Source organism: Rasamsonia emersonii (assembly GCF_000968595.1).
Source record: "Rasamsonia emersonii CBS 393.64 chromosome Unknown ctg1118621760076, whole genome shotgun sequence".
Taxonomy (NCBI): domain Eukaryota; kingdom Fungi; phylum Ascomycota; class Eurotiomycetes; order Eurotiales; family Trichocomaceae; genus Rasamsonia; species Rasamsonia emersonii.
Window position 1 is genome coordinate 58,180 of NW_013563211.1, and position 25,775 is coordinate 83,954.

Genomic DNA, 25,775 nt, shown 5'->3' on the forward strand with positions numbered 1-25,775 from the left:
ATAGCTCTGTCAAGGCAGAGTGATCAATGAACGCTCTTTAATTAATTAGACTTGTTTTTTTACGGTTCGCTCATACAGTGAAGATGGAATTGCATTAATTCTTGATCCATTGTATTTTTTGCTAAGTCGTAGTATATACAGTCTCGTATAATGGAAGCTGAACAAGCCGATGGTTTCTCAGATTGATAGGACCTGTCTTAAACATGGAGACATGTGTCTGTGACATTGCTAACAATCTAGAAGAGCCACGGTCCTACAGAGGAGTATAAATTAGTGCTCTGTCTGGCAAGATCTCATGCTACTATGGTGCCGTTTACCTCGAATTCCACCCTTCCCCGTCAGCCCCGTGTGTTGCTCCGTCGGCGGGATGTCGAGGATCTGGCTGTGGATGACGTTGATGGCCTGGAGGGCATGATCTTCGCGGACGACGAAGCTGGGAAAAGAAAATCAGTCGTGATATTCATCGTCTTCATCGTCTCCATTTCCTGTGTGTCTCTTTAAGAAAAGACTTACGAAATGTTGACCTGGCTTGCCCCCTGGCTGATCAGGTAGATGTTGATGCCTGCTCGAGCGAGAGTCGTCAGGATCTCAGCTGCATTAACAAGTCAGTAGAACCATCAGAATGAAACAGTGTTGAAAAAAGGACATCGTCGTAATACTAGTACCTCCTATCCCAACCATGTTCCTCATCCGCTGCCCGATGACGGATACGATGGACATTTTCTCGAGGATCGTCACCTAAATACATGCACAGTAATTAGGACACTGCTTCTCTGCGAAGGAATCGCATGGAAGAATACATTTCCCAGTGCTGTCAACGCAGATATCATATCGCCCGTCTTCGTCTCACAGTGGATGGCAAAACTCATCGACTGCTCGCTCGTGCACATCAGGTCGGGCACCACCTGCCTTGCTGCCAGGCAGCGCAGCACTTCGGATAGAAACTGGTACCGCTGGGTCGATCCGTTCGGGACGATGTTAATCACCGTGACCTCGTTTTTACTGGTGATGGCCGTGGGAGTCCGGCGCGACTGGTCGTCTCCGTCGTAGCCGTGGGCGTCCATGAAGGCGCGTCTGTCGGGTGATAGTCTTCTGGCGTTCGCATTCTCAGATGGATAAATCATCGTTCCGGGGCCCTGAGGCGATTTGACGTTTTTGATTCGCAGCGGAATGTTGGCGGATTGGAGGTGTTTCATTGTGAGGGGGTGAATGACCTGTACTCAGCAATTAATCAACTGTGGAATTGCTCCAGGCTACATATGTAAATACGACTCACCTCACTCCCATAGAAGGTCAACTCCATCGCTTCTTCCGGTGTGACCGTCGCCAGCAACCTCGCTGAGGGGACCTTGTTCGGATCCGCCGTGAAGATGCCATCGACCTCCTTCCAGATCTGCAGTTCTTGCGCGTTGACGCCGACAGCACACATGGCTGCGCAGAGATCAGAGTAGCCTCTCCCAACGGTCTGGATGAGAGAGTATGGCATCATGCCGAAGAATCCTGAGCGAGACGACGATCAGAATCACATTTCCGTCCCGACAGAAGGTGGATATATCTATCTATCACCCACCAGGCAGGACACAAATCTTCCCCACATGGCTCAACACCTTCTGTCCGATTTTCTGGGCAAGGCCGTTGTAGAATCCTGGACCAAGCTCGTCATATGCTGTTTTCTGTGCAGACAGATCGCTGCCGTACGTCTCCGAGACGATGTCATCCAGCATGATGAGCGCGGTATCAAAGCCCTAGTTATGATGTGAGGGAAAGGCTGATGGAAGATAGACACATGAGCGGATATACACACCCTTTTTGACAAGGAAGCTGCAACAATTCTCGACGAGAGCTTTTCTCCCGTGCTGATGATGCGATCTCTCGATCGTGGAGATAGTTCCCCGACTGTCTGTATGCATAGACTCCATTAATGCACTGGCCGGAAAACAAAAAAGGAATAAGAAAGGAAATACAAGATTTGTCATATTTCTCTCACCTTTGCCGCATGCAAAAACCCTCGAATCGCCTCGCAATCAGCCACAATCTCTCGCTCGAGCTGCGTCAGCAGCTCTATATCATCCAGCGACTCAGCCACATTGCCATCAGCAGTCTTTCTCAAAGCCTCCCGTGCAGCAAGCCGATGCTCCTCAATAAGTCGGTCGATGACGTCGTCTAGTACGCTCTCTGATTGCGGCCCCGTTCCCTCAGCCAGAGACGCTGCTTGGAGGAGCAGACTCGTCGTCCCGGTTGATTTGTCCTTGCCCGATCGGGCGGAGCATATCACGGCGATGTTGTTGGTATTGTTCTTGTTCTGGTTTTTGTTCTTGTTGTTGCGCTGTGCCTGTGACTGCACTCCGAGATAGTAGCTAGGAATGATGTCTTCTGTGATAGTGTCGAGGAGCTTTCCGATGCTTGTTCCGCCGAACTTTTGCACGAGCCATGGTAATGACGAGGGCATTGGGGGGAGTCTCGTTTGTTGGTCGTTGAAAATATGGTTATATGGATATGGATGTAATGACAAGTTTGCCCGCGTGTTTGAGCCCTGCTTCCTTCTTGTACACTTTTGCTCTGCTTATTGATTTATTGATTTATTTAGTCATGTACGTTCACCAGCAAGACTAGGAATATATACGGATCCGTACAGTACGGCTGTCTCTCTGCAATCTTCCCATGCTGTTACCGTGGTGGTACCGGATTTAGGGCTAAGGCTGGCATTCTCGTTGCTGTCCTGGTTTTGCTCACACCCAGGCCTGTAAAAGACTCTATCAATTATTAAAAAATGGACTAATTGTCTTGTCTTATCTTTCTTATCATGACAGCATAGCACAGCATCATATCTGAGTCACGGAGATAGTAATAATCTTAGTAGTAGACGACGATCTGGGTTTTGTGCAAATCCTGATAACACAGACGGGAATATTGCGGGATTTCTCTTCTCGTCTGATCTGGTCCCGGGATATGTATGAGATAGGCGACAAGCTTTCGATATCAGACTATTCATCGACTTGACTTATCAGTAAACTAGAATGCTGATCAGTCCATATGGGCTCGCAGAGCGCGGGTCCTCGTAAAAACCGCTGATCCGCTGATTTATTCATTTCCATGGTAGAGATTACCTTCCTGATTGGGTTGCTTCGGTCTGATGAAAGACGTAGAGAGAAGGAAAGAGGTTTAATCACAGTTACTTCAAGATATCTAATGTCGGCTGACAGTGTTTAGGAATTTCGTTTATAGTACCTTTTTTTATTGGTTCTTTCTTTGTAGTTGAGTAAGATCATGGCCTTCATTATCCATTTCTACGTAGGAATAGATCACCCTCTGCCCGCCTACTAATCAATCTGACTCCATCTCCCCAAACACACTGCTCTTCACACGCGGATCCATCCCCACGTCCACAAGAGCCGGCTCCCCCTCGTAAAACTGCGGAAACCTATCCTTCAAGTACCGCGAGATCACCTCGTTCAGCATGTCAAACTCGAGCAGGAACCCGTCGTGGCCGTCCTGCGACGGAACCACAACGAGTTCTGCGTCCGGTATCAGAGCGGCTAATTCCGCCTGCTGCTCGAGCCGGAAGAGTATATCACTCTCCACGCCGATGACGAGCGCTTTGGATGGGAGTGAGCCCAGAATGGTGGACACGACTGTGGAGTCGTCTGCTGCTGCGTCGCATCTTCTCCCCCGTGCCACGTCGTGCAGATCCATCTTGTCAATTAGATGCAGATAGCAGTTTGCGTCGAATCGGCAGAGGAATTTTTCTCCTTGGTATTGGAGGTAGCTCTGGGCGGCGAAGCAGGGCTTTTCGTCTGGACGAGGAGACGGCTTTTTGGTTATAGACTCGCCGTTGGTTACGATGCCACTATTGCCATATGTATATGTCTTTACCTCGGCTGGCTTCCTCCCAAAGCGTCGCTCAAACGAGACAGAACTCCGGTACGTCAGCATCGCCACCTGTCTGGCCGTCGCGAGCCCGGCATAGGGCTGTCCTGCCGGGTCAGGGTTATAATATCCCCCGTGGTAGGCAGGATCAGCGCGAATGCAGTTGCGCTGCACTGCAGACCAGCTAATGCCCCAAGCACTCTGTCGGGCTGCCGTCGCAATTGGGATGATGCTTTTCACGTAACCGGCTGGTGTGCACAGAGGCCACTCGAGCGTGGCCATGCCTCCCATTGAACCGCCGATCACAGCGGCGACTGAGGCGACGCCTAGCGCGTCGAGGACGAGTTTCTGGACGCTGGAAGTAGTCAGTATAGGCAAAAAAAAAAGAAATAGAAATAGAGAGAGAATTATCATGGGATCTCAACGGAGTACTTACCGCACGTCATCTCTGACGGTAGTCTGCGGAAACCCAGGCCCGTACGGAGATCCAGTCTCTGGATTCAGCGTCACCGACGACGCCGATCCATACGGCGAACCCAGCATATTGGCGCAGAAGACGAAGAAACGCGAGATGTCGAGGGCGAGGCCCTGCCGCGGTCCGATGGCAGGCCGCCACCAGTCCTCGATATCGCAGCTGCCGGACAGCGCATGGCAGACGACGATGACGTTGTCGTGGTTGGCGTTCAGCACGCCCCAGGTCTTGAATGCAATGGGGAAAGAATGCAGTTCCTGCCCGGATTCTAGCGTGAAGGACGAGATAAGGGCGTATCGCTGGTCGTGGACGAGGTTGGAGTAGTAATTCGGAGAGGGATTGTAGTCGAGGACTGGATTTCACAAGATCAGCATATTCCATAGTATATATATGTGTATGAAGATGGTGTAAACAGTCCTTACTTTTTGCCATGTTGTGCCGTCAATCATAAATGCTGCCTGTTGTCCGTCGTCCATGATGGTTGACACCAGCACAGACAGCCTCTACACATATACAGAGATAGGACAGCATCCTGTCGTTGGCTATTTTTGATCATACATACAACCGAATAGCAGCACGAGCTGATCCCTGCTGCGATTTTCTTGTTTGTTGTCCCTATCAGCAGATCCCGCTGACTTTCCCCCGGGATCTGACGGCGCAGCGGGGTATGCCACTATCTCGCCAGGGGATGGATTCTAATAGATTGATCGCACGCATTAATTAAAGTATTGCATCCAGCAATCAATTGAATCCCTCTATCAGTCAATCACATGCCGAGCTGAAATGGCAACAACCAGCAGAACTGTCAAAGTGGCCGCCGTGCAGGCCGCTTGCGTCGCGTTCGACCTCGCTGCCAGCCTGCGCAAGCTGGCCCAGCTGACGCGCCAGGCAAAGGATGCCGGGGCTAAACTGGTTGTGTTTCCGTAGGAGATCTCTCCTTTTCGTTTGTTTACTTTCTTTTATCTATTGGCATCATTGCGACTGACTGACTGATTGAAATGAGATAAACACAGAGAAGCCTTCCTCTCTGCTTATCCGTGGGACTACAATTTTGGCGCTTCGATAGGGTCGAGAACGCCAGAAGGTATGTCTCTCTATATATAGATATATCTCTATCTGTTAGTAGTCTAAGGGCATGGATGTGCGTCCGTCCAGGACGGAAATGGTACGCTCGATACTATGACAATGCCGTCGCCGTGCCATCCGCCGAATACCACAAGCTCAGTCTCGTGGCCAAGGAGAATGCCGTCTTTCTTCAGGTTGGCATCGTCGAGAAGGCCGGGGCAACGTTGTATTGCACGACGCTGCTTTTTGCCAGAGACGGGAGTCTCCTGTCCTCTCATCGGAAGGTATTTATTTCATTTACTTCTGTGTTTTCTTCTTCTTTTTTTCTTTTGTTTTTTCTCTTTTTTGGTTCTTGCATTGATAACATCAAGCTCATCCCAACCGCCGCCGAGAGAATCGTCTGGGGCCGCGGAGCCGGCGATGGACTCAACGTTGTAGAGACGGAAATTGGCAAAATCGGCGGTCTGATCTGCTGGGAGAATTATATGCCTGCTGCGAGGCTGGCGCTGTACCAGCAGGGTGTGGAGTAAGTACATACATACAGGAGGATAAGTTGTATTTTCGAACTACATATACTGACTTGTTCAGAATTTATACCGCTCCCAACGCTGATGATCTCCCTGCGTGGATTGCCTCGATGCAGCACATCGCCAAGGAGGGTCGATGCTTCGTCATATCATCGAACCAGTTTCTCAGAGTATGTAAATCCACATACAAACGACATGTTTCAGGGCAATTATTTAATACTTTCTTGTCATAGATCTCCGACTTCCCCGCCGACTATCCCCCGTACAGCGAAAAGCGCCAGGCAGGACAGACAGACCACATCGTCAGCCATGGCGGTTCTTGCATTTGCGGTCCCCTGGGCAATATAATTGCCGGGCCCGTATGGGACAAGGAAGAGATCGTCTATGCGACTCTCGACATGGCGGAGTTGACTGAGGCAAGGGTATGCCCGCACCCTGTCATCTATCCCTTGTACAGCACACTGGGAGTGACGCTGGGACTAATACTTCGATGCCACAGATGGACTTTGACGCTGTGGGAAGCTACGCCAGGCCGGATATCTTGTACGTTGCACTCCTGATTGATGGTACCCTTTGTAAAAGCCATTTTGGATGCGTGAGATTTCTGACCAGATGATCTTTGTAGTGAGTTGAAGGTCAACACGAAACCGGCTTCGAGTGTTACATTTGTCGAAAGCGAGGATTAGGTAGGTAATCTAATCTAATTAGCCACGACATCATATGATATGATAATTCCTGACTATTGTACTAAAATGAATGTGATTGAAATTCCATCTGTTGTTGGAGGGTTTTACCCTTAAAAAGACTAAACAAAAAAAAAGGACTATCTTTTCTTCTTCCTCTGCCAATCTTTCCTGTGTTTCTCATTCATTGGGTTTCTGCGTTGTTCGACTGTGGTAACTTATTTTTTTTGGTCAACTGGAGAAGATAAACCAGCTGATTCATAGTAGTTAGGTAACATCACTTTTCTAGCTAAGTGAAAGATTTCTGGCACTTCTTTATCACCCTTGACACTTCACCTAATCATGGAAATATTGAGCATGAATCTGTCCAACATCGTCCAGGATAACAGTGAACTTCCAGTGCAGCAACCTCTTGCGTCGTGTCGACTCCTGCTTTCGATTATTGTCATTTTGTTTTTTGAAGATATGGTCCCCAGTATCGCACTTATAGCCTGGTTGGACTTTCTGCATGTACCTCCCTAGATTCATGAATGTCATCTTTCTGCATCGCACATATCCCGTCTGGACGGCCTATTGATTCTGAAGAATTGACGAATCCTATCCGCAAACCTAACCGAAGATTTGACCGTGGGCGCCTCTTCAACCTCCTCTGTGGGTGACTTGCCGGGGTTCTGATGCGAGACGGCGGCAGGATTTTGGTTTATATTGTTGATGGTTTCTTTCCCTTTATGGTTCTCCTGCTGCGTAGGTTTGGATCCGGGATTGACTGCCTCTTCCTTCGCAACGTCAGGCTTGTCTGTCCGGTCCTGTTGCGATTTTATTTTCACAACCCCCAACTTCCGCAAGATCTCAACTACCAGAAACAACACAATGTGCCACTCAGAAGGCTCTGCGTTCGCCCGATCCGGTCGGAAACTGGTAAAGCTTTTGCCCTTGGCGGCCCACTTCTCATCGGGATCATCCACCATGCGACGGATGATGGAACGTTTGCTTGCACGATATAGAGTCTTGACGAAAAAGAAACGGCATTCTCCAGATTCGAGACCAGTAAATAGGTAGTAAGGGCGATAAGAACTGCTGTAACGGCAAATGCTGAGGTGCTGTAGCTCTCATTGATGCTCCAGAGAGCGGCGCAGAAACTGAGTGGCAAGTAGAATGTGCTGACATAGGTGAGCAGTTTCAAGTTTTCTCCAAGTCGAGTTGATGCACGGCTCTCGATCACGCTGCTGGCGTTGAACAACTGTTCACCCACAGTATCTGGTCTAGCTCAGTGTGAATATACTGTACTTACCCCCTCCCTTAGAGCAAGTGTCTTGGTGTAAAATGCCTCGAACTGCACACGGTTATCCTTGAGCCGGTTCAGCTGAGTGTTGATGTCCTGCAAGTATACATCAATCTTGCAAAACCTGTCTGCAAGCTATTTGTTGTTCTCCAGATCTACATTTTTCAATTCTACTTGTTCCCATGTTCGGATTACCTGTTCTCGCGCTGCCCAAAAGTCCTCCCACTCCCGTATCGTGTCAGCGATCTCCGTCTTGAATACTTCCAGGCTATCCACTGCCCAGAAGTATTTGCGGGATCTAGAAAATGTATTATCGTCGAACAACAGTGCATCATGCTTATCTGGGTCTAAAATCGGGTTCTCATCATCCAGCATTGATTTGAAGTGAGTTTGGATTTCCTCCCAGGCATTTGCGGCTTTCTGGGGACCATTTGAAATCAGAATCAAAATGGTTGATGCGGGAGTATGATAACAGCCAAACCGCAAATCCATGCCAGATGGGGTGAGGAGAAGAATCGTCCAGTAATTATAATGCAGACGTGCGACAGAGGAGGCATCATTAAACATCGGCACGGTTCTAAATGGTGGAGAAAATGGTAACACGGCCATCGTAAAAGCAGCTTCTTGGATGAACGCCTCCTTCTTGCTACCATACAGTGGGCCTGACTTCCAGGAGGACGTCTTCAGTGCTTCTTTCCGCGCATCTCTTATGATCTGAAACCAGATGATGTGGAACGTTTTCCATCTAGACAGATGGAGATTTCCCGCTCGTTGAGTTCTGCTACAAAAGATATGCGAATTGATTGTCTCCCGAATTATAGGACCCGAGGACTCTGCATTTTGTAGCCGGCCCTGCCGCCAGCAAATTAGGAGACTCCATATCCTTTGTGCATGTTGGAGTCTACGGCGGCTTGTGTTGCCGGATAGTGCAGGGCCCATCACAGACGCAAGTCCTTCAAAACAAACTATTCGGTACCATTGACGACAGTCGCGAGTACTTAACCAAATTGGTCTGCAGATCACGTTTTTTTCGTCTTTCCGATTCTGCTCACGATCAGAACCTTCTTCCCAGCTGCCTGACAGCTCGCATCTTCCAGGACGGATTGCTAAATGGGATTGTTCTGCAAAAAGGGCATGACTTGCAGCCATCCAATACGGAGGCTCCTTTTCCAAGGTCTGGTTTCATCCAAAGTTCCTGTTGTAAGCAAAAGGTTGCAGGTTTCGGTCAAAGTCCCTGACGAAAAAGTACCCGTTCTTCCCATGGAGCTCCTCGAAGAACGCTTTGATTCGTCGAAGATAGTTGTAAATTTTGCCTGAGGCACATTTCACACGTAGCTCGTTTCTTTCAAATGATAGCGGGAGTCTGTCATCCGGAGGGACCGAGTAGAGATCTCCAAGGCACTGCTGCAGCAAATCCCAGTTAACAGTGATACCAGTTGAGGCAATTGGTGTGAGAATGAGGCGTGACGGTGGCATGAAGGCATATGGAACTTTGATTTGTGAGGAGTTTATTAACCTCTCAGAAAATGGAATAGGACACGACATTTCACGATCGTCGATATGGTACAGTTGGCCATTGTGCTCACGCAGTTCCCAGGGAGGTATATAGTCCGGACGGCCAGCAGCGTGATCTGAATTCTGCTTGTCCTGGTATACTGGTGTCCCTGTTCATACCGTCAAGTCAGTGTCACAGGCGCTGTTCACCATGGGAAATGCACATACAGTACTTCCAGTTCCCATCTGCTGTGCCTCTTTGAGGCGGACCATCGGAACTGTTCAAAGGCTCAAGAGATAGAAAATATTTTGACTCAGACTCCTTGGGGTAGAAGGCTACACGACGTCTGAGAAATTCACTCTCTTCCTCTGCCTCCTCATCTGGCAAAGCAGAAACTTGGTTGGACAAGTCGTCATTCCCGCCCTCATGGTTGTTGCTCCTATTCTTGTCATTATCAGCCAGGGAAGGCGAGGTTTTGCGGTCTTCTTTGTCAGGTGCAACTGCCGTCAGGGCTGCAACAAGCTTCTGGAGAACGGCATTCTGCTGCTTCAGTGAGTCCTGGATCTCCGTCAACAGCGAGCCCAGATCGGAAGTTTTGGGTGCTGCACTCATCTTCGAAGCCCGTAGTCTGAAAAAAAAAAGGCATAACATTCGTACTCAAGATGAGCTCAAGGACTGGTTCTTATTATTGACTGCATGACAGCTGCCATGCCCCTCTGAAGGTCTACCCCCTGCATTTGTTGGCAAAGGCCATCAAATGAGATGTTCCAACTTATCAGTTCTTGTAGCAAGGCTGAGCTGCTCCCAATTCTCCTGTGTCACATTGCTCGTGAAACAGCAAAGATCACAACCAGTCCAGTTGTGAATATTACTCGAGTCGACAAGTCACTTATGGATCTGTCTTGAGTTGGTCACTAATAGTGTGGTAGAGTACATGTACCAGATACTTCAACAGGAAGCCTATGAGGAATATTCGATATTGGAGTACGATCTTTGTCTGTTCAGACTGCAACGGTAATATTCTGCGTTGAGAATACGGGAAATGGGTTATTACTCTTTGTGATATTTTTTTCTCAGTTAGTTATCTCCATGATGAGCTATACATCACGATTTTGGTATGAATCATAACCAGGAGTTGATGTCTGCTGTCTGTTCGTTTAGTTTAAACTTTGCTCCAGACATCAAGTTACAACGCTAATCGTAGTTCTTAGTGCGATCAATTGACTTTGCAGATTTTATATGACTTCCTGAAAATGATACGCAGACTACGTAGGTCTCAGAAATATATGGTACTATAGATAGATGTAAGATGTAGATATAGAGCTCTAGCTTGGTGACGGAGAGAATGGGAACATGCCCTAGCCGCTAATGCCTGGATCTGGCCGCTAGGCCAATAAGCTCCGTCGAGACAGCATTACTCAAGATTCTTATTCTTATTTTGCACCGATAGGAATGCAATCTTCAAGCTAGATAGGAACTGTAAAACAGGTTCATTCATTTTGAAATCATTTAAACGACTAATTACAGAAATTCAACCACTTCTTAAGGTGGTCGATCGTTCATCTCGTGTTTTGCACTCATTAAGAGCCTCCCTGCAGTGTACTTTTCCCCTCCTCAATATTCTCACCCTCGGCACCTCTCCCGTGATCGTTGCGGACGGCATCCTCGGCCTGGCGCATGAGCTCATCGGCCTGCTCCCGAGACGGCTGCAGCTTGCGCCTCACATAGATATTGACTACCGGCACCCGCAGCAAGAACGACACGATCTGCTTCTTCAGCGGCAGCGAGCCTGTCTTCGCTTCGTAGAGCATGCATCCGATTACCAGCATGAGGAAAATCCAGTACACGTTGTAGGAGATGACGGAGCCGTACGTGCCCGTGTTCTGCCACCCCAGCACCGCATTGAACACGTCCCATCCGTTGTCGATCTCCGGATTGCAGCAATTGACGTGCCAGACGGTCTGGGTAATGTCGTAGGAACCGGGACCGTCGCCTTCCTCCCCAACATCACTGCCGACCTTTTGGACAAAGGTATTGAATTGAAGGTACCAGATCGCCTTCGAGAACATGCCGGCCGCGATGAGATACAGGACGCTGGTGGAGGCGATCAAGAAGATCTGGATTGACATGGCGTTGCTTCCCCGGTAGATGAGATAGCCCACGGTCAGCCCGGCAATCAGACCGCAGATGACGGGCAGGGGGAATGCAGTCGCGGGCAGGCCCAGAGACACGCCGCCGACAAAGACGACGGCCTCGACGCCCTCTCGCAGGGTGGTGATAAACGGCAGGAAGAACATGACGTATCTGCGCGACCATTCGCCCAGGATGGTCTTGGAAGAGCGGGAGTGGCTACGCTCAGCGAGGGCCTTGGCGATCTTGACCTTCCACTTTTCTTTCGTCTTGTTGATCCGCAGCAGAGCCAGACCCATGACGGTGATAATGACTGTAGCAATCAGGTAGAAAATGCCCTCCCAGAGGTCCTCAGACTGCGACCAGATATCCCTGCCCAGGCCGTAGAAGACACCGATGAAGGCGCCGCCGATGACCAGGCAGATGAACACACCACTGAGGGAGCCCACCCAGACCTGTCGTACCAGGCGTTTATAGACCTTCTGGTCCTGGTCGGGCTGGCCGAGGCATTGTTTCAGGAAGGAGAGCAGGACAGAGACGACAATGACGGCCTCGAGGACCTCGCGAAAGACGATGAAGAAGATCTGGACGGCGAAGACGTTGGCCATGGCGGGCAGTATTGGATCAGGGCCACTGCTCACGAGGCAGATGGACTTCGGGCAGGACGCGGGCAGGCCAGCAGGTAAATAAAGACGTGGTCGACCCGCGTGGGGAGACGAGCTGCTCGCCTGGGATGGGCATCGCTCCTGCCTCGGTAGGCAGGTCGCAACTCGCACCTGCCCTCTCGTGGGTTTTTGTCTGCATGGTCTCCACCCCTGCAGCTGCTGGCCAATGGATCGTCACGGCGGCTCCACCGGCCGGCGCGTGATTGGCGGTGTGTGGGTGGAGCCGCGCGATTATCAGATTAGATGCTTCTTGATTGATAACTGCGTCCCGTCGGGCCCCGATATCGCTGCAAAAAAATCCCGCGAGGAAGCAGCGACCGGCTGTGCGGCAGTCGGGTGCGACCTGCCAGAACGGGGTTTGCGGAGCAAAACTACCAGCATGGGGATTGCATTCGTCAATTCGTTCAGCCTGGACGGTCGTCATGCCTGTCATGTCGATGTGCGGGTTCAATGCCATCGCCAAGAGCGCTGGTGGGATCTGATAATTTTCCTTGGTCGCTTAAAGTTATCTGATCCTGCGGCCGGACGCCGTGTGTTCGGAAGAACAATAGCGCTGTGACCTCCTCCAGCACGCTCTACACTGGTCTGGTGGGTCGGACGATCGCCGAATAATGGGGGGAAAAAAAATCTTGGATAGTGCTGAATGAAGCGGAAAAAATCTTAAGACAGCCGCTGTCAGCGCTGCCATTGCTGTCGCCCCACGGCCCCTCGTCGCCTCGTGTTTCCCTGCGGACGCATCTGATCCGATTGTCATTACCAGGCATGCCCTCGTCTAACCATCACCACAGCCGGTGAATATTGACCTTCCTCAACTGTCCTAGCCAGAACTTTCCTTTCTCGCGCTGCAGACTCCGTTCTGTCATGTCGTCAATCGCTTAATAGCCCCCTCAGCCGCCCTATCTCCTCGCAGACTGCCGCATTCCTGATCCCAATCTCTCTCGTCTTGATCAGCAGTCTCCTGCGAAATGGCACTGCTCCTCCGGAGTGTCCTTTTCGCGCTGGCGGTCCTGCTGGTCGCCTGCCACGCGAAGACAGTCACCTACGATTTCAATGTCACCTGGGTCACCGCCAACCCTGATGGCTTGCAGCCGCGAAAAGTCGTTGGCATCAACGGCCAGTGGCCGCTGCCGGTCATCGAGGTCGACAAAGGCGACCGCCTGGTGGTGAACATGTACAATGGGCTGGGCGACAAGAGCGCCAGCATCCACTTCCACGGCATGTACCAGAACGGCACCAACGAGATGGACGGTCCGTCGATGGTGACCCAGTGTCCCATCCCGCCTGGCGCCAGCTTCACCTACAACTTCACCGTCGACCAGAACGGCACCTACTGGTACCACTGCCACACCGACTACTGCTATCCTGACGGCTATCGCCAGGCCCTGATCGTCCACGACCCGGACGCCTATTTCCGGGACGAGTACGAGGAAGAGTTTGTGGTGACACTGTCGGACTGGTACCACGATCTGGTCGAGGACATCGCGCCCAGCTACCTGTCGCTGTACAACCCGACGGGCGCTGAGCCCATCCCGAACTCGTTCCTGTTCAACGACACCCTCAACTCGAGTCTCCCCGTCAAGCCTAACACGACGTACCTGATCCGGCTGATCAATATCGGCGCATTTGTGGCCCAGTACTTCTACATCGAGGACCACACGTTCCGCATCGTCGAGATCGACGGCGTCTACACGGAGCCGGCCGAAGCGGACACGCTCTACATCGCCGCGGCCCAGCGCTACTCCATTCTGCTGACGACGAAGAACACGACAGACCGGAACTATGCCATCGTTACTGTCGCTGACTCGGTGTTGCTGGACACGATTCCGCCGGACCTGCAGCTCAACAACACCAACTGGCTGGAGTACAACGCGGACGCGCCACACCTGCCAGCGAACATCACAGTCGACCAGGCGCAGGACCTGGTCCCGTTTGACGACATTACGCTGGTGCCATCCGACCACATGCCGCTGCTGCCGGAGCCGGACTACGAGATCAACGTGACGGTGTACATGAACAACATGCTGAACGGGGTCAACTACGCGTTCCTGAACAACATCACCTACACGAAGCCGAAAGTGCCGACGCTCTACACGGTCATGTCGGCGGGCGAGCTGGCGACCAACGAGGAGGTGTACGGCGAGTACACGCATCCGGTCGTGCTCAAGCACAACGACGTCGTGCAGGTGGTGCTGAACAACGGCGACACGGGCTCGCACCCGTTCCACCTGCACGGGCACAACTTCCAGGTCATTGACCGCGCTCCGTCGTACGGGCCGTCGTTCTACGACTATCTGAACGGGGACCCGGTGCCGTACGACCCGAACAACCACTCCGCATTCCCGGCCATGCCAGCGAGACGAGATACGTTTGTGCTGCCGCCGCAGGGGTACTTTGTCATACGGTTTGTGGCAGACAACCCGGGAGTGTGGTTCTTCCACTGCCATATCGACTGGCACCTGGCGGCGGGACTGGGGATGCTGATGATCGAGGCGCCAACGCAGATGCAGCAGCGGTTGTCGATCCCGCAGCAGCATTACGATGCGTGTCGGGCAGCTGGAGTGGCGTATGAGGGGAATGCAGCCGGAAACACGAAAGACCTGCTGGACCTGAGCGGGCAGAACGTGCAGCAGCCGCCGTTGCCGGATGGGTTCACGGGAAGGGGGATCGCCGCGCTGGTGTTTTCCATCATCACTGCTCTGTTGGGTATTGCGACTATCGTTGTGTACGGGTTGACAGACCTGCAGTACAAGCAGAAGCCTGACAAAGCTGACAAGCCAGCTGACAAACCCGATGCGCCAGCTGAGACGGAGAAGGAAATCCCCAAAGGCAGCAATATTAACGAAAATGAGAAATAGAAATCCTTTTTCCATTGCTTTGAATCGCTATGTATATGCCAACGAGTAATATGATTTTTTTTAAAAAAAAAAACTGTTTTTATTGACACAAATTCACTGATGAATGAATGATCATCCATCCTGTAAACAAATCCCTGAATACATATCTTCTGTGGAAGCAAACTAGCTATTCTAAGCGCCTCGATGTGATATATCAGATTGATACTGTAGTCACCGTATCTTTTCAACCACCAGCTACGTAGACAAAAAACCAAAAAGTAGGAATGATTTTGCGCGTAGACCTTTTAGTACTGTTCTAAAGGATATATGTATGTGCCCCCTGCCATGCATGAAATATAAATATAGATATGTCGTTTCCAGAGAAGATCCTTCTTGCCCATCTCATCATCGTATGTTAATACACACATATAACTTAGCCTTATTATCTACTCTCCTTGTCATCTCTCTCTCTTTTATTTTTTTTTCCCATTCTGATGAACAAGGGAGCGTGCAATGCACTATATAGGTTGAATACTGGCATCTTTTTACTAATTAATTAGTAACTAGCTGGCTTGTTTAGCCAGCCCTAACCAGGAGAAGGAGAAAAGAAGAAATTTTTTTTTGGTTCACCTTCAGAAGTTTCTTTCTTTCTCTCTCATCTCATCTGAATTTTAAACTGTGTTAATTAATTATTTAATACATAAGATTATCCTGGCTGCTATGTACTGCCCATAATTAGGTAATTAATGCTCTGCACAATGTAACCTATATTAGGTAGTTATTGCTTTCTAACAACAGACGGACGACCTAAATTTCTGTGCTATTATTAGCACTGTGTCACGTCGATGTTGACGTTGTCAATTGAATCGTGACCTAAATACTATACTTTAGTTCTAGTTAAGAATGCTTTTCATCAATCAGTCAAACCTAGCTAGCTAGCTAGCTAGTAGGTAGGAAGAGGTAAGGTATGAGAATGATGCATGTACTCAATATAACTTAAATCTTGATATAACTACTGCTGCGGAACTGGTTAGTTATCTGGTAGATCCTGCAGGATTCTGTATTTATTTATTGTTATTATATTCTCTTGGGCAAGGACTGGTGACTACTGTCGTATTGTCTAGTGTTTGCCTAGTAGGTAGAAAAAAAAATGCAGTACCTGCAGTATATATCTACCTTCTAGAACTAGTTTCTCCAGTTTTTTTTTCTCTTTCTTAATCCAGAATATATTCAAGATAAACAGGTAGTTAGTTAGTTACGCAGGCAGACAGCTAGCTCTTATCCTATCCTATCGTCTCATCGAACCACGCCTCTTTTTTAGTCTCGACCAGTTACGTCAGAGCGGCGTCGTACGTATATCCCTACCTATGTAGATACTAGGTAGCTACTGTAGGTACCTCCTGGTAGGTACCTTAGGTAGGTAATTCTCATCCTGACGTCTCTCTGACCTAACCTAACCACCTAGGAAGTACGGTACTGTGGCAGTGGCTGTGACAGTGGCGGTGGCATAATAATGTCCATACATACATACATACATAGAATCAAGCATATCAACCATACCGCATGACCTATCTACCATATAGCTAGAAGCATATTTTATTTCCCTTCCCCTATAAATCTGCATAAATCTACCTGTACATACATATCGTGCTTCGCACTTATTATATATACACCATCACAGGCAAAATGAACAAATCCTCCACCCTCCAATTCCGCGGACGCCTGCACGACCGCGCCCGCAAAGGCGAGCGCTTGACGGACGAGGAAATCGGCGAGATCACGCGTGAGAGCGCCGAGTTGGCGGGCGCGGATTCCGGTAGCTGTAACCAACCATTCAACCCTTCAACCCTTCTTTCTCCTTAGGAGATAATAGTTCAGTTTTACTGATATGTTTATGTTTGTGTGTGTGCCAGGGCCCACAGAAGAAGTCAACCCGCAACAGGCGCAGTGGGCTACGCAGGCGGATCAGATCCTTAGCAAGCCGGCGAATAGGATTAGTCGGGTGGATGCTAGTGAGTTGCATTCGAAGGAGGTCAGCCATCCAGTATTCCTGCATATGCTATATGGTTGTATTGGGGGTGATGCTGACTGGTTTGGTTGGCTGCAGGCACGCGCTTTTGAGAACCTCCCTGCTCAGGGATCTGTCGCGTCGCATGTGCAGTCTGTGGCGGATAGGAATGAGCGATAGATGGGATGTACCAGAGAGATGGAGAGAAGGTGATGAGTGTCCACGTATGTACGTACTAGTACGAGGACGAGTGCTTGTGTAGGTAGGTAGTAGGTATATAGTGAATGACGTGATGATTGATGAGCGTATCTAAGATAGTATCTATAGTGTCGATTCTAGCAACATATGTCTTCTTGATAGCAATAGTATTGTTTTGATGTTTCTGTGGGATAGAGTACTATTTTTTTATATAAAGAGGGGGAAAGTAAATGAAATGGGATGGATGCTTAATCTAGGATCGGCCAAATGGGAATATAGAAAATGGAAATGGGAATGGAATGGAAATAGGGAAATGGGAAATAGGAAATTATACTCAATAATAACCTCGACAGCATATGATGACATATACCTATTAAGTACATATGTAGTAACTAAACAAACCAGACAGAAGAATAGATAGAAGAATAGATAGAAGGATAGATAGAGAGAGAGAGATTAATTTCTGAGTGATTGCAGTATTGCTGCTGTTTCAAGTATTTAATATCGTTTTTGTTCTTGTCAAGCATCATCATTCGTCCACCTCACATTGGTGATTCTGATCCCTCACCACATACATCTCAACTGAACTAACTCAACTCTTACTATTTCATTTTCCCTCTTATCTTACGAAAAGAATGACCGAAAAAAAAAGGAAAAAAGGAAAAAAAAGTCACTTCAGGCGATTGATGTTCCCATCAATAATATTATATTCTTCTTCTAGCAACAAAAAAACTAGCGACTCATTCATTCTGGGATAAATAAATCAACAGATAAATAGGCAGACAGATAGTTATTAAGTACAAGTGATGAAAGTGATAATTAGAGACATGCTTGTCCTTCCTTCCTTCCTTCCTTCCTCTAGATCCTTTTAAACAAAAAACACATCACATAGTGAGATATAATGGCGATGCCTTAAAAAAACCCTCAATTAATCTCACTACGTCTACTCTTTCAGTTCCTCGTTTTTTTTTTTTTGTAGATTTAATGGATAATCTAATAATTAGTATTTATTGTCTTTCTTTTTTTTTAACCGGGTAATCACAAAGAAATGCTCCTCCAGTCTGCTCGACGATGCCTGCAGGTCCTGCAGGAACAAGCCGTGTGTTAAGAGCACATACTATATACAGAGGATTATTTATTCGTCTCCACGAGCTAGGAAGATTTTTGTAAATAAAATCAATAATGAGAACATGATGGACAGCTTGGTATCTATTAATTAATCTATTAGATGCCGATGCCGTGAGGAGGAGATGATTTCTTCCACCTAGTATTTTTACTACTTGTTTCCACTAGGAAAATGAAAAATGAAAATAAATAGGAAGAAGGGAGAAAGGTATTCTCTTTTCATTCTCATGGCACGTATCATCATCATTATTCTTGTTATTATTGTTAATTTTCTTCTCCCGATGAAGTCCACTAAAATGCCCACGGAGAAGCAGACACTATTTATTATAAAATAAAGATATTCTCTCCTAATTGATGAGTCTGCGGCTGGTAGCTACAGAGAAATGCAGTTCTTGCTATACATAGCATAGCATACCTAGCATACATAGTATACATAGTATACATAGTGTAGTGTATCTTCCTGCATGAGCAGGCATACATACATAGATAGATGTATTGATAGGAATTGAATGAATCCTTGATAGTTGTAATGTATGTACATACAAGGACAAGGAGAGCATAGACAGTGAGTAGACAGGATACCTTAGTACTCTCTTTCTCAGTCTGTTCATCAGTTTTTATTAACGTCATTCCAGAGGCATATATATGCCTACGGGGCTCTTCCTCTCGGTGTACTGTACAGAGTGATGGTATTACCTAGCTAAACATCTGGCTATATCCTGGTCATAATATTCTTGTTTATCTAAGTAGTCTCTTCACCTTCCTGGCTGTTGCGCTCCTCCTTCCCCAGACTCAACACCTCATACCGACACAGCATCTCGCATAGTGCCATGCTGCCTTGTTCTTGCTCTTGCTCCTGCTCCGACGTCGTGTCTGCCTGCGACTCCTCGTCTGTACCAGAGTCTCCTTCTGATTTTCCTGCCGACCCGCCGGATTCTCTAGCAGACGCGCCCGATTCTCGTCTTTCTGACGCCGCGCTCTCCTCCTCCTCCGTATCGTCCGACTGATCGTCATCCCGCAGTATCTCCTTCAGCTCCTCCGGTAGCTGGGACCGGGATAGCCGACGAGTCCCCCGCTTGCCGTCCCTGGTCATGGCCTGCTGCATCGACTGCTTGAAGATGGACCGCACCTCCTGCCCTAGCGCTGACCGGCCCGTGATGACCGAGAACGCAGACGCCAGCGCGACAAAGTCCGGGTCGAAAGGGTCGAATGTCGTGTCTGGCTCCTTCTCGCGGTCCTGGTCCCGCTCCCGATCCCCGCGCTGCTGCTGATGCTCCAGCAGCACGAACAGCGCTAGGTTGACTGCGTACAGCGCGAAGATGTGCGACCGGCTCATGCCGTACTCGTGCTGGTGGATCCGCACCAGCTGAGCGATTGCGCGCGCCGATGACACCCCGATCGATGTCGCTTCCGAACTGTCCATCATCCGCTCCTTCTGCTTCTCCTGCGTCTGCGTCTGCGTCTGCGTCTTGGGAGGATGCCGGAGGCCCCGCGGGCAGATGAACATGCTGATCAGGGTGGTATAATACCGTATACTACGCTTGTTAGTCTAGTCTCTTAGGACGGTGCCATGGTAGGCATATGACGACAGATAAAAAGTAATGCAATGGTGGAAAGGAGGGCATACTGAAGCAGGAGAATATGTGCTGCCGGCTTGTGAGACAGATCAAACTCGCTCGGCAGGCGATCATGCCACTCTTTCAAGCTCCGGTACAACGAATCGACCGTCTGCGAGAGCTGCTCCTTCTCGTCCAGCGCTTCGTCGTCGACAAACAGCTTGCGAGAGACTTCGCTCGCCATCTCGCTGAGTGTGCAGGCTTCGTCAAAGTACGTACTGTAGTATGCCGGCCGGGGAGGCCTGTTCATCGGATAGGGGATCCACGGCGCGGTGTCGTCTTCGAGCGGCGGCCGTCGTAACCGCTTCAGACGGACGTGCTTGATGCGGCTAGGCTTGAGAAACCCTGTATGGGCCACCCTGCGATCCTTAGCAACGAGACAGGTTGTGGCGCGCGCTGCAGAGCTTACGTATCCACCTGGTACAAACCCCAGACCGTCCTGGTGGTCGAAGTCGCGAGGTCCGCAGACTGCTCGGTGAGATCAATTCGGGTATCATCATCACCGACGTAGCCGAGACTCGTCGCGATGTCTATGGCTTTGTTGAGCATGGCGTAGCCCAGGTCATCTTTCCCGGACATGGAGTACCTAGATAAGTCAGTAGCAGTCCGGCACGACGAAAAGAACGGTCTCTCTATATTTCGTCTCACCTGTCGTAAAGAAGCAATGACCCCTGCAGAGTCGCCAATTTCACCTTGTCGCGCTCATCATGCCACAACCTCTCAGCTTCCTTGAGAAAGTCCGCTCCTTTCGTAGTCACATCTCCCGGAACAGCGTATGCTTCGGAGAACTCGGAGAAATGCTGTCTGAACGATCAGCTACAGTCTTGTTAAGAAGGGTCAGATGATTGGCAAGCTTACACACGCATTAGCCAAAATGGCATTCACCAGAAAAGAGGAACAAAACTCCGAGTCGAGCCTGCCGGCCATCATATGCTTGACAAACACATCGCGATCTAGAAACGCGTAAAACGGATAGTCCCAGGTAAAGTACAGCGACATCAGATGCGACACAAAGTCGTCGTCGTCGGTGACTTTGGTCCACGGCTTCGCGGGCACCCGGATGGGCGTCGTGTCGCAGAGAAAGTTGACGTCCATGACCTTGCGGCGGAAAGACGGCGTCGGGCCCTGCAGGTTGGCCCGTCGGCGTAGCTCCTTGAGCCGCACGGTCGTCTCGCGCTTCAGCTCGCCCGGAGGCGTCCTCGCCTGGATGTCGGCCAGGGTCTCGTCGATGAAGAGCCGGATCTCCTCGGGCGTCGCGTCGTTGCGGATGATCTCCAGCAGCTTCTGCGCGCGGGCCTCCTCCGCCGAGCGGATGAGTTTGAACAGGTCATTCAGCATGTCGCGATGATACTCCAGTTCCTCGGCCGTCCGTTTGGCGGCCACCCGCCGACGCTGGTCGAGCGACTCGTCGAAGATGCATTCACGATGCAGAGCGCGACAGTTGTCGCACGGAGGAACTCCCGAGCACTACGCGAGCGGTTAGCATGGCATTCTTCCACCGAATAGATCTCAAGCAAAGGTGACTCGCCTTACGTTTGGACTTCTTGCACGCCAGACAGGCAGTCGAGACCCTCTTTTTCCAACCAGGCGTCAGGTTCTTGCTTGGGGGACTTCCAGGAGGCCCGCCAACAGGCACGGACGGGCCCGGTGCAATGGGGCGGTAGTGCATGGGATCACTCATGTTGCCTTAGCCTCGACGCTCGAGATCGGCATCGTGCAAGGTACAGAAGGGTTCGAAAACATTGTCCAGACGGAATTCCGCTGTGTCTGCCTGCAGTGGCGGATCGCAGAGCACGACGCCATGACAGGAACTGGACAATCTGGTTACCCTTTGCCACTATCAGCTGCGTTAGATGACATGACGTAGTGATGGCATGACGTTGGTTTGATCTCAGCACGTTGGTTCCGGGGTTGCAATCCACGTCGCATGTTGATATCGCCGTACGATATATAGAGACGATCCACGGTGGATCCGATCTGCGGGTGACAATCCCGTCGACGCGCCACGCGGGTGATGCCTCAGGCAGAAACAACATTGCTTTTTGTCACTATTCCACTAGATCGTACACGACATGCGGAGATGCAGTCCTCCTGCATTCTTGGCGCCGAGATAAATCTAGAAATGACAGAGTCCAGGATCTTCGAGGGACACGTTAGGATGAGCTACTTCACTACGGATGCGATACAGCGGACAAGGCGTCTCTTCTGCTGACACGGCCAAAAAAAAAAACAACTGCTAAAACCGATGAATTGTATGATTAGAAACTGTTACCCTAAGCCTGAAGCTGTATGTAACAATAAGTCTGCGCTCCCCGGCGAGCTGCCCACAAATTCTCGCACTTTTTCTAGGAGGACGAGATCTCCCGGTCGAGATTATCCACCACGGCTCAATTCACCCTCTAAACCGTCTATACACATTACCAGTCACTCGCAAGTGTTTGACCAAGACAGAAGAAATAGCGAAAGGGCACGAATTAAAAGTTCAAGGTGGTAAAACCGAATAAAGGGCGTGGTTGCAACCACGGTAAAAGAAGGGAAAAAAAAAGAAAAAGAAATATTCCTCCCCACGTTTAGTGTTCCAAGATTCTCAGACTGCCCTGGACGACACAGTTCTCCAGCACCGATCCCGGCGGAATGTCGATCGTGCTGCCCTCGGACGCCACGATGATGACAGTGCCCTTGAGCGTCACGTTGCGACCCAGGTTGACCGCACCCGTAATGGTGAGGTGGTCGAGCTCCGCAATGCGCGGGATGCTGGGAATGCGCTTCTGGAAGTCCGACACCTTCTTGAAGTCCGAACCCAGCTTGATGATGGGCGCCCCACCGAAACGGTTGGGGTCCATGACCAGCTGGCCGTGCTGCAGGCTGTAGAGGTCCGACTTGACCAGCATGAGGTCGGAGCAAGTCTTGACCGGCAAGAAGCGGCGACGCGGCACGTTGACACCGTGCGCGTTGCGGAAGTGACGGATGGCGGCGCCGACCGCGGTCTCCAGCTGGATGATGGAGATGTCGGCCTCGCCCTTCTTGTCGGCCGGAATCGACTTCTCGTTGGGGATGATCTCCATCTCGAGCTCGTTCTCCTCGACGACCCGCTTGATCGCGCGCAGGTTCATCCAAATGTTATTGGTGTTGAAGTACTTGAACTTCTTGATCGACTTGAACTCGTTCACGTGCTCCTTGGGCACCTGGGCGATCTCCAGCAGGCGCACCTTGCCGTCGTAGTCAATGATGGTACCACCCTTGACGTCGGCCTTGGTCTTGTCGGTCAGCTCCATGATGTACTCCGCCTTGGATTCCACCATGTGCTGCAGGATCTTCAGGTCGACCACGGCACCCAGGTTGTCCGCGTTGGACAGGAAAATAATCTCGATACCACGGTCGAGCAGCTTGTCGAGGGTGCCCGAGTTGTACAGGGACTCAAAGACGTCACCGTGGCCGGGCGGGTACCAGTCCGAGATGGGAGAGCTGAAGCTCTTGGGGGCGGGGAGCAAGGAGTCCTTGAGGACACGGGGGTAGCGGGACTGGTTGAAGGTGATGATGTCGACGTTGTGGCCCTCGTACTTCTTGATAATGTTCTGAGTGTCGGCATCGGTGTTGAACGAGTTCATCAGGACGAAGGGCACGTTGACATTGTAGGTGCGGTTGAGGTATTCGATCTGGCGGACGGACAAGTCCAGGAAAGACATGCCCTCGCGGACTTCAATGACGGACTTGGGACCGACACAACCCATGGAGGTACCCAAACCACCGTTCAGCTTCAGAACAGCGAGCTTGTTAAGGAACTCGACCGAAGCAGAGTTGTCCAGGTCATTGTAGTCGACCACCTGTTCGGGATTCGGGGGAGCGATGCGGTCCCAGTTGACGACGTTGCCCTTGGCGCGGTCATTGAGGTAACGGCGGAAGAGAGCAAAGAAGTTGTCCATCTCAGCCTCAAATCGCTTGCGGTCATTGGGATCCGGGACGGTCTCCACGAGCTTGTTCAGCGCATTGCGCATCTGCGAGGCAGCGACGCTGGTGGAGGCATTCTCGAACGCCTGTGCGGGGGAGGAAACTATCAGCATGTTGCTTTGATTGGCACAGTTGCTCAAATGTATGTAGCTAGGAAGACAATGAAACCACACGATCGAATGGTGGTCAAAAAGAGAAATCTTCAATAACGCGTCCTTCACGGTTGCATGTGAATGTTCAGTCGCGTGGAGGGTGGGCAGGTCACGATTTCTCGCTAACCCACCACACCGCGACCGAACTGGTAAACAAACAGCAATGCCAGACAAAGCAAACAGTGTTGTTGCAAGACACTAGCGCCGTCCCCCCCCCCCCTGACTTGCACTCACCATGTGAGACTGGGATTTTCCATGGTGCCTGCGCTCTGCGGTCGCATCACCGTTGGAGCCATCGTTCGGGGCTCGCAGGTGGGTGGGAATTGCTCTGGAGGCCATGGTAGCAGGGTTGCGATCCTCCCACAAGAGTCAGGCAGCCGAGAGACGATCACGAAGGAGAAGAGAAACTGGGCAAGAAGCGGTGAAGGTCGAAACTGCTCACCACGACAGACTCAGTCAGCGAAAAGCGACAAAAGGGAATTCCAGCGGTGGACAGGTGGTTGATTGAGGACAGTTTGCGGCCGCCGAAGGAAAGGAGGGAGAAAACAGCCGACGGGAGGAATCTTGGGAAGCTTGGGCAATGACCGCATGGTGAGGAGAGGGGCTCCGACTTGCCACGCTGGAAGCTGTCCATCCCGAGCGGCCAGTCGCCCAAGCGATTTCCCGGCGATCAATTCGCAGCTGGGGAGGAGAGGAGAGGCACTTACAGGGCTGGACAATGCAAATCAGCAGGAGGAGAAGGTATACGCAGTACAGCACACAGGAGGACGAGAGACGGAGGAGGGAGCCCCTAGGTTTTGTAGGAGGCAGCTGGCAGAAATAAGTTTCTCCAGGAGCTTGGGCTGCGACCTTAGCAGTCTCCTATTACTACTCGGAGCACAGGAAGGAGTGGAGGGGTGGACCAGCGGTGCGCGGGAAGGCGCAACGACTCGACACACGAACGGCAGCTACGACTCGCGGCCGAGTCACCTGCCGCCGCAGCGTATATAGACGCCCATAGTCGTGCGCTCCATGTCTCCTGGACGCTGCTCCTCCAGCACTGCTGGGCCTGCTGCTGCGATGATTTGTTACGGTGCGGTCCCCAGGGTGCCAGGCAACTCCACCTGCATCCTCTCCTGCCTATTATTAGCAGCAGGATGCGACCGCCGCGATCGTCGGACAGCTCTATTCGTGAATAGTAACTGAACAGCCTGTCCATGGTCCAGCGCACCGTTGGCAACGTTGCTGCTCGAGATGCTGCCATATCGATGGTGCATCTCGACCGCTGCTAGCATGTCCAAATCAATCGGCCTTATCGACCAGACGTGAAACACGAGCGCATGCCAGCTCTTCCTCCCTCGCAGCCCCTTTTCGTGCTCTCCAGACTGCCCCGAAGCCACGGCTCCACCCGGCCATTCTCGACCTTCTACGTGGCCGGCCTGCGATTCGCCCGCTGCCACGCTTCGACCCACGTTCGCCCGTCCCGCCCCGCTGATTGGCCAGCTCCACGGCCCTCCCGCCTGCACCGCCTTCTCCGGCGTGAAAATGCCGCTTCCTCAGATGTCGAAGGTCGCAGTCGCTGCTCGCTCAACGCTGGCTGCTTCGTCTGGTTTTTTTTTTTACGTGGGTGGCGGCTGCCTTAGGGCACGCTCGGTCCGATATCTTCCTGCCCTGGAGCACCCGATTTCTTGGCAGGACCTGTGGCTGACCACAGCCATGGGAGAGGCTG

At 50.8% G+C, this 25,775-nt stretch overlaps 9 protein-coding genes across 9 annotated transcripts; 3 read left to right on the forward strand and 6 right to left on the reverse strand.

The window, feature by feature from the left end:
• Positions 1-236: 236 nt before the first annotated feature.
• On the reverse strand, positions 237-2,449 carry T310_3704 (Aspartokinase; the record flags this gene model as incomplete). The annotated part of the gene is made up of 8 exons (XM_013473427.1): positions 237-253; positions 318-433; positions 514-592; positions 851-1,214; positions 1,277-1,431; positions 1,571-1,745; positions 1,805-1,900; positions 1,988-2,449. 8 exons carry the CDS (start codon positions 2,447-2,449, stop codon positions 237-239), a joined length of 1,464 nt encoding a protein of 487 aa, XP_013328881.1.
• A 785-nt stretch (positions 2,450-3,234) lies between these two features.
• T310_3705 (Acetyl-CoA--deacetylcephalosporin C acetyltransferase) lies at positions 3,235-4,771 on the reverse strand (the record flags this gene model as incomplete). The annotated part of the gene is made up of 4 exons (XM_013473428.1): positions 3,235-3,287; positions 3,354-4,222; positions 4,304-4,691; positions 4,762-4,771. 4 exons carry the CDS (start codon positions 4,769-4,771, stop codon positions 3,235-3,237), a joined length of 1,320 nt encoding a protein of 439 aa, XP_013328882.1.
• Positions 4,772-5,122: 351 nt separating this feature from the next.
• Positions 5,123-6,617, forward strand: T310_3706 (Nitrilase; the record flags this gene model as incomplete). Its single annotated transcript, XM_013473429.1, has 8 exons — positions 5,123-5,262; positions 5,406-5,423; positions 5,466-5,688; positions 5,776-5,930; positions 5,993-6,101; positions 6,165-6,353; positions 6,431-6,474; positions 6,557-6,617. The coding sequence occupies 8 exons, from the start codon at positions 5,123-5,125 to the stop codon at positions 6,615-6,617; spliced, it is 939 nt and encodes a 312-aa protein (XP_013328883.1).
• A 333-nt stretch (positions 6,618-6,950) lies between these two features.
• On the reverse strand, positions 6,951-10,003 carry T310_3707 (uncharacterized protein; the record flags this gene model as incomplete). Its single annotated transcript, XM_013473430.1, has 7 exons — positions 6,951-7,184; positions 7,229-7,467; positions 7,560-7,854; positions 7,906-8,031; positions 8,092-9,072; positions 9,136-9,560; positions 9,619-10,003. The coding sequence occupies 7 exons, from the start codon at positions 10,001-10,003 to the stop codon at positions 6,951-6,953; spliced, it is 2,685 nt and encodes an 894-aa protein (XP_013328884.1).
• A 968-nt stretch (positions 10,004-10,971) lies between these two features.
• Positions 10,972-12,129, reverse strand: T310_3708 (High-affinity iron permease-like protein; the record flags this gene model as incomplete). Its single annotated transcript, XM_013473431.1, has 1 exon — positions 10,972-12,129. One exon carries the CDS (start codon positions 12,127-12,129, stop codon positions 10,972-10,974), a length of 1,158 nt encoding a protein of 385 aa, XP_013328885.1.
• Positions 12,130-13,151: 1,022 nt separating this feature from the next.
• Positions 13,152-15,041, forward strand: T310_3709 (Ferroxidase; the record flags this gene model as incomplete). Its single annotated transcript, XM_013473432.1, has 1 exon — positions 13,152-15,041. One exon carries the CDS (start codon positions 13,152-13,154, stop codon positions 15,039-15,041), a length of 1,890 nt encoding a protein of 629 aa, XP_013328886.1.
• Positions 15,042-16,706: 1,665 nt separating this feature from the next.
• Positions 16,707-17,208, forward strand: T310_3710 (uncharacterized protein; the record flags this gene model as incomplete). Its single annotated transcript, XM_013473433.1, has 2 exons — positions 16,707-16,836; positions 16,934-17,208. The coding sequence occupies 2 exons, from the start codon at positions 16,707-16,709 to the stop codon at positions 17,206-17,208; spliced, it is 405 nt and encodes a 134-aa protein (XP_013328887.1).
• A 1,885-nt stretch (positions 17,209-19,093) lies between these two features.
• T310_3711 (C6 transcription factor) lies at positions 19,094-21,648 on the reverse strand (the record flags this gene model as incomplete). The annotated part of the gene is made up of 6 exons (XM_013473434.1): positions 19,094-19,859; positions 19,979-20,326; positions 20,377-20,553; positions 20,616-20,767; positions 20,826-21,434; positions 21,538-21,648. 6 exons carry the CDS (start codon positions 21,646-21,648, stop codon positions 19,094-19,096), a joined length of 2,163 nt encoding a protein of 720 aa, XP_013328888.1.
• An 889-nt stretch (positions 21,649-22,537) lies between these two features.
• T310_3712 (UTP--glucose-1-phosphate uridylyltransferase) lies at positions 22,538-24,406 on the reverse strand (the record flags this gene model as incomplete). The annotated part of the gene is made up of 3 exons (XM_013473435.1): positions 22,538-24,018; positions 24,195-24,213; positions 24,302-24,406. The coding sequence occupies 3 exons, from the start codon at positions 24,404-24,406 to the stop codon at positions 22,538-22,540; spliced, it is 1,605 nt and encodes a 534-aa protein (XP_013328889.1).
• Positions 24,407-25,775: the final 1,369 nt, after the last annotated feature.